We start from the raw sequence: 17,809 nt of genomic DNA, 5'->3' as shown, positions 1-17,809 counted from the left end.
AAAATTTAAAAAAATATTGGCTTGGCTTTTTATAGTTATTATAAACCAATTAAACTACATCTATTATTTTGCATTTTTATAGTATTAAATTACTAACGACTAAAGAAATACATCAAATTAACTTTTTTTTAACAGATTAATAAAAGAACTTTAAAAGTTAAATATTTTACTGAAGCACAAAAGATTTCAATTGAGTTGTTGTTACATGAGATAATTCATTCTGACCATGTCACAGATTAGCTAAATGCAGTTTGCCAATAATTTACAAAACAATTTGGCCAGGAGTAGATAATACAAAAATATCTAACAATAGCCAATCAGCTACCTACTCGCTTATAACGGGAAAAACGAACCAACTACATAATACATGAGCCCAAATATGTAGTGATTATTGTTATAGATAATAATTTTCGATAAAATGTTGAAATAGATTATTTTTGTTTAGTTTTACGTATGTCATGATAGCAGATACATCCCTGCTCACATCCAAATTATGCCCCAGTTGGTTTGAAGTGCCTATGTTTATTTATAAGAAACCACGATTGTTTTACGACGAATGTAAAAGTTGTTTTCACCAATGGCTGACGGAAATAACTCTGTGAATTCGGCAAGTATCTGTTAATACTAATATTATACAGCGTGGCGCAATAATGGCGACATTCAATGAACATATGGGTAGAGCTATATAACCGTCGTAAAAATATAATTCTAAAATTTAAAGTAAATAGTTGAAATATTGAAATTTTTAAACAAACAAATTTTATATTTACGAACGAAATCTTAATCACCCTTAGTGGTCGCATATAGTGAGTAGGTGTCAGTGCAGTGTCAGTGCTCGCAGCTACTAGGTTTCTTATAGATTGATCCGAAATGATATTAAAAAAAATATATTTATTTAGTTATATATATTACTGATACATATTATTTTTTAAGTTCTTACATACATATTAGTTATTAGTTCCACCCGTGTGTTTATTTAATGTCGCCGTTGTAGCGCCACGCTGCATAGAGATTTAAAAGTACATTCGACGACCTGTATAGCCGAGTGGTTAGCGATCCTACCTACTAAGCTAGAGGTCCCGGGTACGAATCCCGGTAGGTGCAAGCATTTATATGATGAATATGGATGTTTGTTTCCGAGTCATGGATGTTAAAATGTATTTATATATGTTTATATGTATATTTATATGAATTTATGTATGTTTAAGTAAGTATATTGTATAAAATTTATCGTTGTCTTGTAACCCATAACACAGGCTATAAATTCTTAACTTAGGGCAAGATAATCTGTATAAAATGTATTGAACTGTACGCAATATTAATTTAAAATTTTATTGCGTACACTTCTTTTTAAAGAACTTGAATCGGAAGAATTTGTTAAAAATTTAATTACCATATTCAAGTTTCCGTTAATGTCGTTAAAATAATACATAATAATTTTTTTATCTATTTTACAAAAAAATGTTAGTTGTAAAGTCAACAGTTTCTCTCGTCTTATCTCGTCAGCAATTATTAATGAAATATTTAATTGACAATCTATATAAATTACATATAATAAAAAGAATGAGACCAAAAATTGATTCCCGCGGAACTCCCATTCGTATTACTGCTCGTGTGGCTGTCACCCCGTCAACATAAACCAATTGTATACTATCTGTATAGTCTGAAGGCATAAATATCAAGGATTTGTCTTTGGTGCCATGATGGCTAAGTTTCTTAAAAGAGTATCATGATCCAGGCAGTCAAATGCTTATGATAAGTTATTAAATACTCCTTTAACAATCACATTTCTTTTCATATGGAACATAACACAATATTATCTATTCTATTAGTTAAAATGAACGAGCAATAATGGATGTTTTTTCTATATTTCAATAATGCTAAGTTTAGTAAGTAAATAACTTTAGTAAGGTACCTATTAAGAAAAAACATGTGCACCAGGTATCATCAACAATGGGCAGTTTTGGCCATGTGCTTTTACAACGAATATTGTTCTAGGAGTACAATTAAACATCATCTGGGAAAAAAATACATATTAAAAAAATACTTTCATGATTTGGCACTTTTTCATACAGTTATTGTAGTATTATAAATGACAAGATACGCAACTGTACAGACAAATTGTATCATTTTGGAATCTGAGAATTCTTACTATTAGCAAAATCTGAAAATTACTTAGTTAAAGTTTTGTAGTAGCAAAAAATGAAATAAGAACTTTATATAATGCGGAGTTTTTGCCCGTGCGAAGCCGGGGGTGAGGCTATTATACATAATATTGCATTTTAAGATACAAATTGTAATATTACCTGAAATGATTAAATTCGATATTTTTTTATAAACGCATATTTAATAACTTTTTATCCAAGGAAGCTACGGAAATAATATTTTGTAGTCTTGTTGCACATAATTGCCTTCTAGGTAATAAATAATACAGATATGGCCGATGGGAGAAGCTCAATACAATTTTGCACATTGTCATTTAAAAAGATTGTTGACGTCTGTAGATGTTTGTTAATCCCCCATCCAACTGAATACTAATGAATGGTTGAATCGAAAGAATACAACATCACTACATAGTCATCACTGATCGTCACTTCATCTTATGGTATATCAAGTGATGCGACTTTTTGGACAAGTGACTCTTCTACTGTGAAAATTCTCAGTTTCTCAGTGTCACGGTGTTAAACTTTGAACTCCTCCGAAACGATTCTCATGAAATTTTGACTGCATATTGGGTAGGTCTGAGAATCGGACAACATCTATTTTTCATCCCCCTAAATGTTAAGGGTGGTCCACGCCAAATTTTTTTTTTAATTTTTTATACATTTTTTTTTATTTGTTTGAATATTCAAACAAATTCAGCCAAACAGAGTCAGCATTAAAAAATAAATACAACTTCAAATTTTCACCCATCTACGATCCACAGTTACTTTTGGATCGCGATTTTAATATCGGCAATACAACGTTTGCTGGGTCAGATAGTAATATATAGAGTTTTATAGCTGTTGTTCTATTATCTAGGTACCAACAAAAAGCTACCTGGCTACAAATGGATCTGGAAAAAGCAAGAGTGATACGCCAAAACGAGCGTCGTGGGGCAGTCCTTTGGAATTTATATTGGCCTGTCTGGGATACGCAGTGGGTTTAGGAAATGTATGGAGATTTCCTTATTTATGCTACCGGAATGGCGGAGGTATTACACAATTATTACTTGACTTAAAAAATAAATAATTGTATTAAAAAAACTAAAAAAATAGGCTTTTATAGAACATTCGACTAAGAGATAGAAAATAAATTTGAATTAAAACAGTGTAAGAAAAAAATATTTTATTGTAAAAAGCGCGGGTGCATGGTATCAATAGTTATAAATATAATATGAACAGATATGAGTAGAAGGGTTTATTTTAATGATCTCCTGAAAAAAGCACCCCACGCTTTTTTTACAATAAATTCATTTTTTCTTACTTTTTTAGCGAGATTATTTATTTATTTTTTAAACTATTTTTTTGTTATATTGAACTGTCATCGGTCCATAATAAGTATGCGAAATTTCGAGTTAATCCGACTTTTTGAAGCGGTTTAAAATCATGTTCAAAGATGCCGTTACATACTAACATACTTATGAAGCTAATAAAAGCGTATTAATATCTAGTGTTAGATCGTCATATTATTATTTCATAAAGCATAGAAAAAAAGAGATAAATAATATGTGGCCTAAAGTGATCACAAACTTAAAATGTATTACGAATAATAATTTTTAAAAATATTAAGGATTTTAGAGATTTATTAATTCACTAATCAGATGTCGAAAAACATAGCGTTAACTTTTGTACATAGTTGCTGAGCTATATGCTCCTTTTTAGCTTTTGTTATAATGATAACTATTAAATGGGCTCATAAATGTTTTGACCATCTGATTTATTGATCACAACGCACGTGCGTTGATAATATCTTATATATAGTATCTTGTATACTGATAAAATCTTGTCGCTTCCTGTTTAACGCACATGTGCGTAAGTCATAATCCGGCTAACAATTAGAATTAACTAAAATTTTGTATTATTGTCAATCTGCATTAGCTTTTTTTGTAGTTGATAATAAAGGTATTATAAAAAGAAGCCCCGGTTGTTGAACTTATCTAGGAAGTTTACTCCACTGTGATATTTTTTGTATTTTAAATGTTATAAAAAATAATCATCATCCTGGTCTATTTTATACAAAAAAAATGTTATATATACATGTTATATATGTAAATACATACTTCAAAGAGTTGAATAGGGGAGTTAGTAAAGTAAAGCGGTAAAAATGAGCATGAATTTAAAAAAATGTAAACGACAGTCACACACTGACACATAAACAACAGCATGTTGCAGAAGGTCTGTTAGATCTTAAGGTGAAAGCCAAAGTCTGTCGTTTAATGAAACTGTTAGTAGACCAGGGTCGATAATTTTTGAAACCAATAAAATAATAGTAGGATGAAACCCATTGGAAATGGAAGAGAATGTAACAAAAATGAAAGGAAAAATAAATAAGGGGTGATCTGAGGTCGGGTTGTAAAGTTGGGGGGTGTTTAAGGGTAAAAAACGGTTTATCTCGATTTCCGGCAAAACTAGAAGTCCTATGGAAAAAAGTGTAATGGCAAGCTTGTAGGTAATAAAAAGATCTACAACATTTTTTCTTCACACCTTTTTCACATAACCACAAAATTTATGTGAAAAATTCAAAAAACAAAGACCAATTGATAATTTGACACGCATTGATAATTTTTTCATACAAATATGTTTCATGTTGTACTCTTTATGTCATACTTATATACACTTTAATCTATTTGGAGTGAAATACTACATACCTAAAGAATTTTTCACTTTATAAATGCATTTTATTGTCGATAGTATTTTTTTCTGTCCGAATATGTTTGAGTTGAGCTAATTTAACAGTCATAATATTTTCATTTGTTTCAGGTGCATTCCTCATTCCATTCTTCTTGATGATTATACTTATTGGTCTGCCAATATTTTATTTAGAGTTATACATGGGCCAATACACAGCCTTAGGGCCGATAAAGGCTTTCTCATATATATCTCCATTCTTCAGCGGGGTGGGATACTGTACCTTGGTTGTGATAAGCCTTATATCAATCTATTACATGATAATCGTGGCGTGGACTTTATACTACACTATCGTATCTATAATTGGGAATCTCGATTGGGGATCTTGTGAAAATGAATTCAACAGTATTCGTAAGTATTTTTCAATAGCTTATTGATAAATAAACACTATATACAATATTTCGGACGTTCTGCTGTGCCAAATAAAAAAACTAGACCTTTTGTAAAAATATAGGATAAACATTCTTATATGTGGTGTGGTTAATGTAGTGGTTTTAATGTTATAATTTTTTCATAAATACCTAAACACACGTGAGATCAAAAGCAATGATGTAGCTGAGTCACTAGCTAAGAAAGCTACAGAAAGACCCTCCAAAGAACTTGAACCGTATTATGTTAGGTATTGAGCTGTAGCAGAAAAATTCTGCTATAAAATTATTCGGCCCTTACTGGCAGGATAACAAGGCACAAAAACAAAAGTCCCTACATAGTCACTCTCCTTAAACGGAGAACAATTAAGAGTTCTAAGTAGAGAACTCGTCATGGTAGGCCAAATAAACTTATACATGTCGCATAACAACGTTTCTACGTACATGACGAGAGTTGCCAAACTTCAAGGCAGTAATAATTCCAACAGTAATTTCTCGTACAGTAAATAAAATTAAAGATGGAAGAGAATCATTTTCAAAAAATAGAACAGACCCGGGGGTATATAAGCCGTACAAGGCGTGGCCTACGGCACTTCTAGTTCAGACTCGAAAGTGAAAACGAAAAGAAGGAAGAGAAAAAGGAGAAAAGTAAGAAAAGTGGAAACTGATAAAAGTGATATGAAGATAGGAGAGAATTCGGTGCGTTGTGATCTGCTGAAGGCACCGCCATCTGAAGAGGAATAGCGGCAGACCGGCGAAGTGCAAGTTCGTGGAAGTGAACGCAAATAGAGGCTCGTTCTTTTAAGCTGTGTATTACTTTCCCATCCCTGATCTACTTTCATGACAATACTATAGGGTTCAATGAGAATCATAGATGTACAATTTTTGCAAAAATTATGATGATTGAATGCCAGATACTAAGCTAGTGCAGTACATTTCCATAGAGGATATAAGAAACACGTCTTCCAAAATATGGATGGGCAATAACACGAAAGACATAAGATGAAAGACGGTCTCAGGGACTCGCCCTCATAACCAAAAGAATATTTTTTTGGAAGAAACTTAATAAACACCCATATAGCCAAGTGGTTAGCGACACTCCCTACTGAGCTCGAGGTCGCGGATTCAAATCCTGGTATGTGCAAACATTTATATGATGAATATGGATGTTTGTTTCCGAATCATGTTTATATGTATATTAAAGTATGTATATTGTTTTAAATATACCGTTGTCTTGTACCCATATGGTACTGAGCTATGCCTAGTTAGGGGCAGATAATTTGTGTAATAGTGTGTCAATATTATTAATATTGTAATTATATAATAAGGTATATTGTAGTTAAGTTGTAATGGAAATACAAGGATCGATTAACATGATTTAGTATTAAAAATAGATTCAAATTTAAATGACATATAAATATAAAACTCTTAAATGATGTACAATTAAATGGCTCATAAGAGAACTGCGATAAAGAATCATTTTCATAATATATTTTAGTACCTTCAATGATATGTTTTTACGAGTATAATATACTGGTTCGCCGTAAAATTTATGACTGTACGCAAGGATTGCACCGTATCGTGATATAAGGGTTCTGTGATTTATTTCATTCAATTTCGACTCTGAACACTGCGAAAAAATTCCTCTTTTATTTGAAAATGATACAAGTATGCGTATAGTTTCTTTTCACATTAAATTATATTTGATCAGTACTAAGTGTTAATAATATGGTTGTAGTTTTTCCAAACGTACTCTGGTGATATTAAGAAGATAAACAGATAGTTAAATAAACTTTTTTCAGAATGTTGATATCAGATAAGGTTGATGCTAATATTTTACTAAGCAAGGTGGTAGAATCAGTTGAATTACTTGGCATTACTCTTGATTCCAAATTGAAGTCCCCATATTGAAGGATTGGGGGATAGGCTTAGTTCTGCAGCATATGCGATTAAAAAATTAGACAGTTTACTGACAAAACCGATGTACAAAACAAATGTGTTACGAAATTAAAATGAATTGTTAAAAAACCTTAGTGTGGGAAAGGTTATTATAACATTGATGATATTCTGAATGATACCACAGATTGAGAATATATAAGAGCACCTACATAATATTATATTACTAATCAAGCGTATACAAAGTTCTGCAAAATACGAGTAGTGGTTCTAAGTGGGAAACATAAATGAAGCATTCCTATCGCCTGAAATATCAGCCAAGAATACTAGAGTAGTACACACGTGGAAAAAATCGCCGTTTCCGGCAGATATCGAACTAAACTGTTGTTTGATATGCAATTCAACATAACTAGACGAATTATAATTACTCGATTAATTATAAAACTTATCAAATCAAATCATCTTTATTTGCAAGATAAGGTAATAATGTGTTGTTGGCTTATAATTAACAGATGCTCTTATCCTAACCCATAAGGCATGCATACTTATAGAGGAATACATAGTTCACGTTTTAATTTCTGCAACAATTATAATATACTGTACTATACTAAAAAAAGATATACAACCCAAGCAAACTTAGATTAACATCAATAATACAATAGTTATTATTTCATAGGCTTATTCATTTTAATTTATAATATAATGTCATTAGCTACACAATGATATTGAGTTCAGTTGAAGTTAATTTTTATTATTTACTATTTTATCGTTAAGAAAATCTTTTAATGAGTAGTATGCTTTTTTTATTAAGTAAGATTTGAGTGACTTTTTAAAGTAGAATATATTTTCGCGCTTAATATTGTCAGGTAACTTATTGTAAATTGTTAGTCCCATGCAAAAGATGCTGTTTCAATACAACTCTGTTCTGGACTTCAAAGGTCGTAACTTTTTTTCGTTTTGTTTCGAAATTAGCGTTTCATATTTATTGATATTATTCTATACCATAACTGCTACTTCATAAATATATATTGATGGCATGCTAAGAATATTTAATTTAATAAAGTGAGGTTTACATGATGATCTTTTAGTGAGCAGACAGATCTGATACATTTCTTTTGAGCTTTGAATACTTCATAAATCCCTGGCGCATTACCCCAGAATTTCCTTAACAAAAATTACAATACCCCAGAATTTACTTGAAAAAACCTTATTCTTATGTATTTTAACGATTTCTGTATTTTTAGATTGCTACAGTACTGGTTATGATCTTGCGTGTAGAGAAAACAATACAGGGGCTTTTACTGACCTTACTTACTATATGAAGAATTGCATGACTGTCGGAGATGTCTGTAAAAGTATTGGCCTAGAACCTTTTGACGGTACGTACTGCAGTGATGGCGATTCGTTAGTGCCTTGGCGCACCAATATAACGAGAGTACTGGCCTCTGAAGAGTATTATAAGTAAGTTAAAATGCCTATATTTTTTTCTTTTTTTTAATGATAGTAAGGGATGAGAGCATGACGTTCAGCTGATAGTAATTGACAGACCATGCCCATTATGATGCAGTGCCGCTCAGGATTCTTGAAAAACCCCAAAATTCTGAGCGGCACTACAATTGCGCTCGTTACCTTGAGACAATAGATATTAAGTCTCATTTGCCCCGTAATTTCACTAGCTACGGCGCCCTTCAGACCGAAACACCATAATGCTTACGCATTACTACTTCACGGCAGAAATAGGCGGCGTTGTTGTACCCACAATCTATCCAGCATCCTGTGCAAAGGAGCCTCCCAGTGGTAAATTTATGGATCCGGGATAGACTGGTTTTAGTAATTTACCTAACGGATTCTATCTTTTTTTACAAAGAATTCAAATGTATTCATTTTCTTCTACTTTTTCCGTTTATAGTGTGTTAATAGTGATCAAAACGTAATATTTTTAAGAGTTATATTGTATTCATATTTTCTGTATCTGTTTATGGAAGATAGAAGGCAGGATAGGAAGAATTCCACCTTCGCACGACACGCCACAAGTTAGGATATCATCCTCACCATCTGGATGTGTGGCGGTCACCCACAGTGCGGTTTTCAAGGAGATTTCTTCCACGTACTACAAAGCTGTGGAATGAGCATCCTTGTGTGGTGTTTCCGGGACGATACGACATGGGTACCTTCAAAAAAAGCGCGTACACCTTCCTTAAAGGCCGGCAACGCTTCCTCTGGTGTTCCAAGAGATTGTGGGCGGCGGTGATCACTTAACAACAGGTGACCCGTACGCTCGTTTGTCCTCCTATTCCATAAAAAAAAATATAGACCACCGAGCGCACGTGTTTATGATTGTACGTGTTCACTGTCGCTCATTATTTCGTGCAATACCAGAGAAATTACACTTTCATTATCGGTATTTTATTTCACTATGCGCCCCCTTTTTTGTATGCACCAGTATGTCACATCTATATTTTTATCTACTGTTTGCTTACGGAGTTCGCTTTAGATACAATAATATTAAGTACAAACCTAAATTATGACAATGTGTGATTTCCTTGCGAAACATTCACCACATTAACATGTATTCATAAATTTTAAACAGTACTCAAATAAAATCTTTCATTTTAGTGAAGCCGTTCTTGGGAGAGGTGATGCAACTTGGTCAAACTGGGGTACAATACAGTGGCATCTTGTTGGCTGTCTCTTTGCGTCTTGGTTTATAGCTTTCTTGTGCGTCATTAAAGTAAGTATTAACATTTAAGTAACGTCTCAAAAACAACTTTTGTTATCTTTATAGCCAGAAACAAGAGTATCCCATCTCATTCTCCACTTATCTTGAATGGCATAGCCCTGCAGTAGAAACAAAAAGAGAAATACTTTGGCTTAAGAATAGTAATTTGAAATCGCAATCTCAATCCGGCCACATCAAATCTGAAGCCTTCTCTCCACTATCGGTGATGATCGTTACTTGTATGATCGTCTGTCATCGTCAAGTTAATCGTTGATCATCGTGTAAAAATCCACACGACCGTTTGTGATCATTTATTGAGCCACTTCAAGATGGACTTTGTAGCTGCTGCCATTTTTTTTTATTCGGTACACGAACGGTTGGCTCAGTTGGTTAGAGCACCGGCACGGAACGCCGGAGGTCGTGGGTTCGAGTCCCGCATCGTTCATAAAACTTTGTTTATCAAATTTTATTTGTATTTAATCCTAGAAGTGAGGGTTATCACTTTAAAAAAAAACATAACATATTGTTTAGATTTACAAGAGCGACATCTCAAGTCAATTTCCTAATGCAAATATTGGGGTTGAGCAGGTTATCAACTGTAAAGTAGATCCTGTAGATGAAGCCATAACCTGAGAGTTGAACAAAGCAAACAGAATTTTGTAACGAGGCGGTACTCGAACGGTTGGCTCAGTTTTTTATGTTTTGGAATTCCATAATTCTGGGTAGTTCTGATAAAGCTCTATGAATTTTAATGTTTCTTCATTTGACCACTCAGTAGTCACTGTATCGTACTCGCACTATGTGTATAAAAGGAAAACAAAACAACGCCGCGACGACCGCGAAGTACGTACGGCTTTGCTCACTGTCGAGTGTCCTCCAGTCCATGACCGGCGATCATGTGGGCAAGCGCAAGCAACTACAGGTGAATTCCCTTTGATGCGTGCCGGAATAACCGACAAGTCACGAATCGCCGCGATTACAATGACGAATATAGACGATGATCGGCGACTGGAAGCGAAAAAGCCCTCCACACGATCGTGCTCGTAGGGCTCGTAGTACTCGCCGATTGTGAAGAGGCGTCATAATATATCATCACTATCTGGTTCGTAGAGTAGTTCAATATCTTCCAAAGCAGGTCCATTTAACGATATACAATTCATTGGTCAAAACATATATTTTACTATATTATTATTTATATACGTATGCCTTAGATTTTATAAGTCTAGATAGACTATGACAGCTGTGAAAACGTCGAAAAAAAATAGATTTTAGAACTTACCTCTATTTTGATCAATTCACGCAAGTGTGATACAAATCGCGAATTTAAAACGTAGCGTGTCACGCACACTAAACTAATATTCCGACCTGTTTCTAACAGCACGAGACTCTATTTACTATGCATACGTGCGTAGTGTCTACTATGCATACGTGCGTAGTGTCTTAGAGTACGCAAGTTATATCTGGTCGCCCCATTATATAACATATATTGAAAAACTTGAAAAGATTCAAGCTAAATTTATAAGGCACCTTAACTTTCGTCATAATTTTTTTTCCAACTATAAAGATGGCTGCATGCATCATAATATAATTTCACTAGTAGACAGACGAACGTTATTACATACAATGTTCTTATTTAACATAGTAAATAATCTTCTGGACTCCCCAACATTACTTGCTAGTATTAACTTCAATGTACCACTAAAACGAACGAGAAATACGCCTCTTTTTTCATTATCATTTTACACTACGAACTATGGTAAAAATTCTCCCATTAACAGAATTTGTAAGCATTACAACGAAGTTTTTTCGAATGTCGACATTCATAATCGCAGTAAAAATATCTTCAAAACAGAAATTATTAAAATATTAATGAATACACTAGATACGAAAAATGTTACTGGAGCAATATAAAACGAACAAAAAGGTACATTAACACACGCACATATACACAAACACACACTACACGCACACATACACATCCAAATATAAAATAAACACTATTACCGATTATAACATAATATAATAATAGATATATATATATTAAATTCGCATTCATACGCGTAATATTATTCTTTTAATGTTTAAACTATACATATTATTATGTTAAAGTAAATTAAGTTGAAATTCAAAAGTCGATATTTTTGTTTATAAGTTAAAGTAATTTAAGTTGAAAACTCATTAGTTGACATTTGTTTATATAGAGAGACCTGTAATTGGCTATTATATGTACACTAATTTTTAAGACAAATTTGTAATATTTATGCTGTTGGTCTTTTCAATAAATAAATAAATAAATAGACGTATAAATTATCGAAGATATTACATAATATAAAGTACATACACTGCCTGGTAAATGCGTACGAATGTCCTTATATGGTATGTGGTAAAAATACCTACTTTATTTTACTTTATAAAAACTATTTCTTAATGTATTGCATTTTATATTGATATTATTGTATTTACACAAATTAAATTTGATTTAACCATCGATAGGATATACTTTATAGTTGATAACCTGCTACCTAACCCCAATAATTGTTTATTAGGAAATTGACTTGAAATGTCGTTCTTTCAAATTTAACCAATTTGTAATTTTTTAACTCTCGGGATCAAGTTGCGAGCTAGAGTCCCGCATCGCTCATAACTTTTGTTTTCTAATTTAATTTGTGTAACTTATCCCAAAAGTGAGCACTTTAAAAAATAACAAATTGTTAATATTATAGTTAATCGTTATTTATAGTAGGACAAGAAATTTATCTGAGACTCACCTTGATACAATTAAATATAAAAAAGCTAGAAACATGGATACATACAAATATTTTATTGTTTTATGCAATTTTTGATATTTTGATTTATATTATAGCAATTTTTATAATCAGATTAACTAGAGATATAAATGGAGGCTAGATAATGGTGTAGGAATATTTAAAATCAGTGATTTAAAATTATGATGATGGTAATACCATGGTAAAACCATGGTAATACCTAGAGATTTGTACCTAAATCATTAAAACTTAAATCTTTATATGTATATTACTTATTCATAGATTTCTTTTACAGGGATTGGTGAGCATTTTTGACTTGAGAATAATTTTACTTATATTTCTTACAGGGCGTACAATCTGCTGGAAAAGTGGTCTATTTCACTGCGCTCTTCCCATACGTCATGTTGACAGCCCTATTGATCAGGGGTGTCACTTTGGAGGGTGCTGTCGATGGTATATTATTCTATTTATCGCCGAAATGGGAAACATTGTTAGAAGCCAAAGTATGGGGAGACGCAGCGTCGCAGGTTCGTACTTCATCAATATATAAGTATCTGTATTCTGAACGTTTTCACAAAAATTTTAAAATATTCATTTTATTTATGACGATTATTTATGATTTCTGTTATTGACGTCATAGCACCATATCTAGCGCTAGTTTTTAATAGCTGTATTGAACATGGCGTGTTTCCTGACCTTCTGAAGTATAGTAAAATTACACCAATATTTAAATCGGGACTCACTTCTGACCCGAATAACTATCGCCCTATTTCAGTGTTGCTGACCCTAAGTAAAATTTTTGAAAAAAATATTTTACGCCAAATGCTTACTCACTTTAATACTTATAAGTTACTTCATATAAAACAATTTGGCTTTAGTAGGGGACGCTCGACTACGGATGGAGGTGTTAAACACATCAGAAATATTTTTGAGGCCTGGGAGGAATCACAGAATGCACTTGGTATCTTCTGTGATTTATCTAAGGCTCTTGATTGTGTTCAACATTCAACGCTGGTCAGGAAGCTATGTCACTATGGTATAAGAGGATTTGCACTCAACCTTCTGATCTCATATTTAAATAAAAGGATTCAAAGGGTCATGTTCAATGGCAGGAGATCTCCTAGGACTCTTCTAGGTATGGGGGTACCACAAGGGTCTATTCTTGGACCCTTCCTCTCCCTAATTTATATAAATGATCTACCTAACCTTGTAGAAAAAAAACACAAGGTGGTATTGTTTGCGGATGACACGTCACTTATATTTGAAGTGAAACGAAGCCAAGTTTTATATGACGAAGTAAACAATGCTCTATCTGACATCGTGAACTGGCTTAGCGCCAATAACTTATTGTTAAATAGTCATAAAACCAAATATATCAAAAACGTAGGTGCAAATATTTTATTAAATGGAGAGGTGGTAAAACCAGTGGAATCTGCTGTATTTCTTGGCATTATTCTTGATTCCAAATTGCAATGGGGCCCCGATATTGAAGGATTGGCGAGTAGGCTTAGTTCTGCAGCATATGCGGTTAAGAAAATTTGACGGTTAACTGACATAGATACGGCGCGACTTTAGTTATTTTAATAGTATTATGTCCTATGGTATATTGTTATGGGGCAGTGCGGCCAATATTAATACCATCTTTGTGCTGCAGAAGAGGGCTATTCGCGCTATTTATAACCTAGGTCCTATCATTAAGACAAAAATTTAAAGAAATAAACATTTTGACTGTTGCTTCTGAATACATTTTTGATAATGTTCTGTATGTTCATAAGCACATTGAGGAATTTTCTAGAAACTGTGACATTCATAATGTTAACACGAGGAACAAACATAAACTTGTTATGCCTACTACTCGGTTGGGTCGATTTAGTAAGTCTTTTGTTGGGCGATGTATATGCTTCTAGAATATGATCCCAGAAAATGTACAAAACAAATGTGTTACGAAATTTAAAAGAATTGTTAAAAAACGTTTGTGTGGGAAAAGTTATTATAGCATAAACGATTTTCTTAATGACACCACAGACTGGGAATAAAGCGAACACCCTCAGGCTCTTTAATTATAAACGTTTATTGTACGATATTACATTGTAATCCATATTTTATATTAAAAAAAAAGCCCGCTGATTTTCTTGCGCCCATTCTTCTCAGGTCTGAGGCAGTCTCTTTTGAATGGGTGGTAGTTTTTGACGTTCAATAAGTGATTTTAAATCCTATTTTGAATAAAATAATTTGATTTTGAATTTGAATTTGAATTTGAATTGGACGACTCATATAGCCGAATGGTTAGTGACCCTGACTACTAACTACTGAGCTAGAGGTCCTGGGTGCGAATCGCGGTAGGTGCAATCATTTATATGATGAATATGGATGTTTGTTACCGAGTCATGGATGTTTGTATGTATTTACGTATGTTTAAGTAAGTATATTGTATTAAATATATCGTTGTCTTGTACCCATAGCACAGGCTTGCTTAGTTTAGGGCAAGATAATTTGTGTAAAAGTGTGTCAATATTGTTACTATATTATTATTATTTATAATATAAATATGTACATACTTATACCACAAACAATGTATAAAAAACATATATAATTCTTCTGCAGATGTGTATATTAGTGAACTCCTCCTAAAGGCTGGATCGATTTTGCAAATTTATTTTCTATTTTGAATGGGTGGTAATTTTTGACGTTCAATAAGTGATTTTAAATCTTATTTTGAATAAATAAAATTGAATTTGAATTTCAGACGTGTGTACAGGATATCGTCTGTCGTATCCGCTAATATATTTATAACATTGAGTAGTTAGTTTCTGTTTTTAAATAGCGGACATCTCGTCGGCAGACTACAGAGCGTAAGTTCCATCCGAAAATTGAGTTAGTTTCAAGACGCGCCTTACATAGATCTACTCGTAAATTGAAATTGAACTCGATTTGTTCCCTATTTTACGTCACTTATAAAAATGGACATACAGGAGAACTCTATATATTAAAATATGTTTGACGTTTATTGGATACTATCATTGATAAATATATGTTTTATCTGTAAAGCTGATTGATGAGTATCAACACATATAGATATTGCAGGTAAATTAATTATTATCTTCTGATAAGGCATCGATCAAAATAATATGTGTAATGAAAATTTGGCTTCGATTTTAATTAATTCTGCAGCAGTTATGACAAAAATAAAGACATGAATATCCCTTTTGGGGTTGTAAGTGTTCAATGAAACAATTGCTTCAATAGAACCACTGTAAGTTGAACTAAGGTAACATAAAAATCAAATTGGAATGTTCGACTTGCAGATGTAAAGTAATTCTTATTCAAACTAATTTGTGTCAGGTAAAGTAAATAAAAATCCTTGTAATAGAGGTTTTAAACATTATTCATGTCTCTATATTAATAATACTAAAACTCTTTATTAAAAGCTTAGATTTTTTTGTTTTCGCTGAGACTTTGTGGAGTCAGACGATGTCAAAGGTTTTGAGTATTAGGTCATTTATACCACTTGATGGACTGCGTCAGCTCTGAAAACATCGAAAAAATCAGAAATCACTAGTGAAATACGTAGCCTATCACGAACACTAAAGTTATAAACCTGGCCTGTTTTCATCGGTTGTCAAGAGTCTCTATCTAGACGTATAAATTATCTAAGTTATAAGACTCGCTTTAAGCTTAGAAGTACTCCAAGCTTAGATTAAGGATAGGTCTCTGCTGTGCTCCAACTAGATACCGCAGGCGTAGTCGCAAAGTGCGATTATTTGCAAAGTTTAACAGAACATGTGACATAGCACGTCAACGTCATACATTGTTCGAGACTGGCTCGAGTACGCCCACTTGGGCGTTGTATAAGTTGCCGCACTTTGCGACTACGCCTGCGGTATCTAGTTGGAGCACAGCGGAGACCAATACTTAATCTAAGGAAGAGTCCTTAAGACAAGTCCTTACAAAAATATAAGTAAAAGTAGAGACTTTTACTTATATTTTTGTAAAAAAAACGTAAAAATTTGTATACAAATGATTTAAATTTTATTATGGATTTCCGCAAAGTAACGCTTGCGGTTAAGAAAATTAGACGGTTAACTGACCTAGATACGGCGAGATTAGTAAACTTTAGTTATTTTTATAGTATTATGTCCTATGGTATATTGTTATGGGGCAATGCGGCCGATATTAATACCATATTTGTGCTGCAGAAGAGGGCTATTCGCGCGATTTATAACCTGACCTAGGTTGAGACCTAAAGAATCATTAAGAGAAAAATTTAAAGAAATAAACATTTTGACTGTTGCTTCTCAATACATTTTTGATAATGTTTTGTATGTTCATAAGCACATTGAGGAATTTTCTAGAAACTGTGACATTCATAATGTTAACACGAGGAACAAACATAAACTTGTTGTGCCTACTACTCGGTTGGGTCGAGTTAGTAAGTCTTTTGTTGGGCGATGTATATGCTTCTACAATATGATCCCAGAAAATGTACAAAACAAATGTGTTACGAAATTTAAAAGAATTGTTAAAAAACGTTTGTGTGGGAAAGGTTATTATAGCATAAACGATTTTCTTTATGACACCACGGACTGGGAATAAAGCGAACACCCTCAGGCTCTTACTTATAAATGTTTATTGTACGATATTACATTGTAATCCATATTTTATATAAAAAAAAAAAAAGCCCGCTGAGTTTCTTGCGCCCATTCTTCTCAGGTCTGAGGCAGTCTCTTTTGAATGGGTGGTAGTTTTTGACGTTCAATAAGTGATTTTAAATCCTATTTTGAATAAAAATATTTGAATTTGAATTTGAACGCATAATTCAATAAATTTTCGTAAAAATATGTCCTTACAAAAAGTTTTAATACATTTTATTTTTGTGTATCATCTTGATTTCTTGTTTACATTATAAGCAATTATTTGCAATTGTAATAACAAAATTGTTGAAGATAAAATTAGAAGGGACTATTGATAATCCATCAACGTCATTTCAGACGAGCCTTACGAAACTCTCTAAGAAAAAAGCGATTTGCTCAATTGTATGAAACGTGCAGTAATTAATAGATTGACAGATGACGGCTATAATCTTGTAAAAAACGGAGATAGCTGAAATCTACTACGTTTTAAGCAAGTGTTCGCTTTGAAACTTAGCCGAATTATACTTCGTTGCCAATCGCC

The 17,809-nt window shown here is 32.9% G+C and overlaps 1 protein-coding gene across 1 annotated transcript in view; it reads left to right on the top strand.

The window, feature by feature from the left end:
• The first annotated feature begins 458 nt into the window (after positions 1-458).
• Positions 459-17,809, top strand: part of LOC126967041 (sodium- and chloride-dependent glycine transporter 1-like) — a 35,811-nt gene continuing 18,460 nt past the window's right edge. Inside the window, exons 1-6 of the mRNA XM_050811352.1 lie at positions 459-607; positions 3,022-3,193; positions 4,962-5,240; positions 8,398-8,614; positions 9,770-9,884; positions 12,985-13,164. Of these exons, the coding sequence (XP_050667309.1) occupies positions 578-607; positions 3,022-3,193; positions 4,962-5,240; positions 8,398-8,614; positions 9,770-9,884; positions 12,985-13,164 (993 nt within the window). The 5' untranslated portion in view covers positions 459-577. The remainder of the gene's footprint in view (positions 608-3,021; positions 3,194-4,961; positions 5,241-8,397; positions 8,615-9,769; positions 9,885-12,984; positions 13,165-17,809) is intronic.

The sequence above is a fragment of the Leptidea sinapis genome, chromosome 12 (assembly GCF_905404315.1).
Source record: "Leptidea sinapis chromosome 12, ilLepSina1.1, whole genome shotgun sequence".
Taxonomy (NCBI): Eukaryota; Metazoa; Arthropoda; class Insecta; order Lepidoptera; family Pieridae; genus Leptidea; species Leptidea sinapis.
Note: the sequence above shows the minus strand (reverse complement) of the source record. Positions and strands in the feature narration are given on the sequence as shown.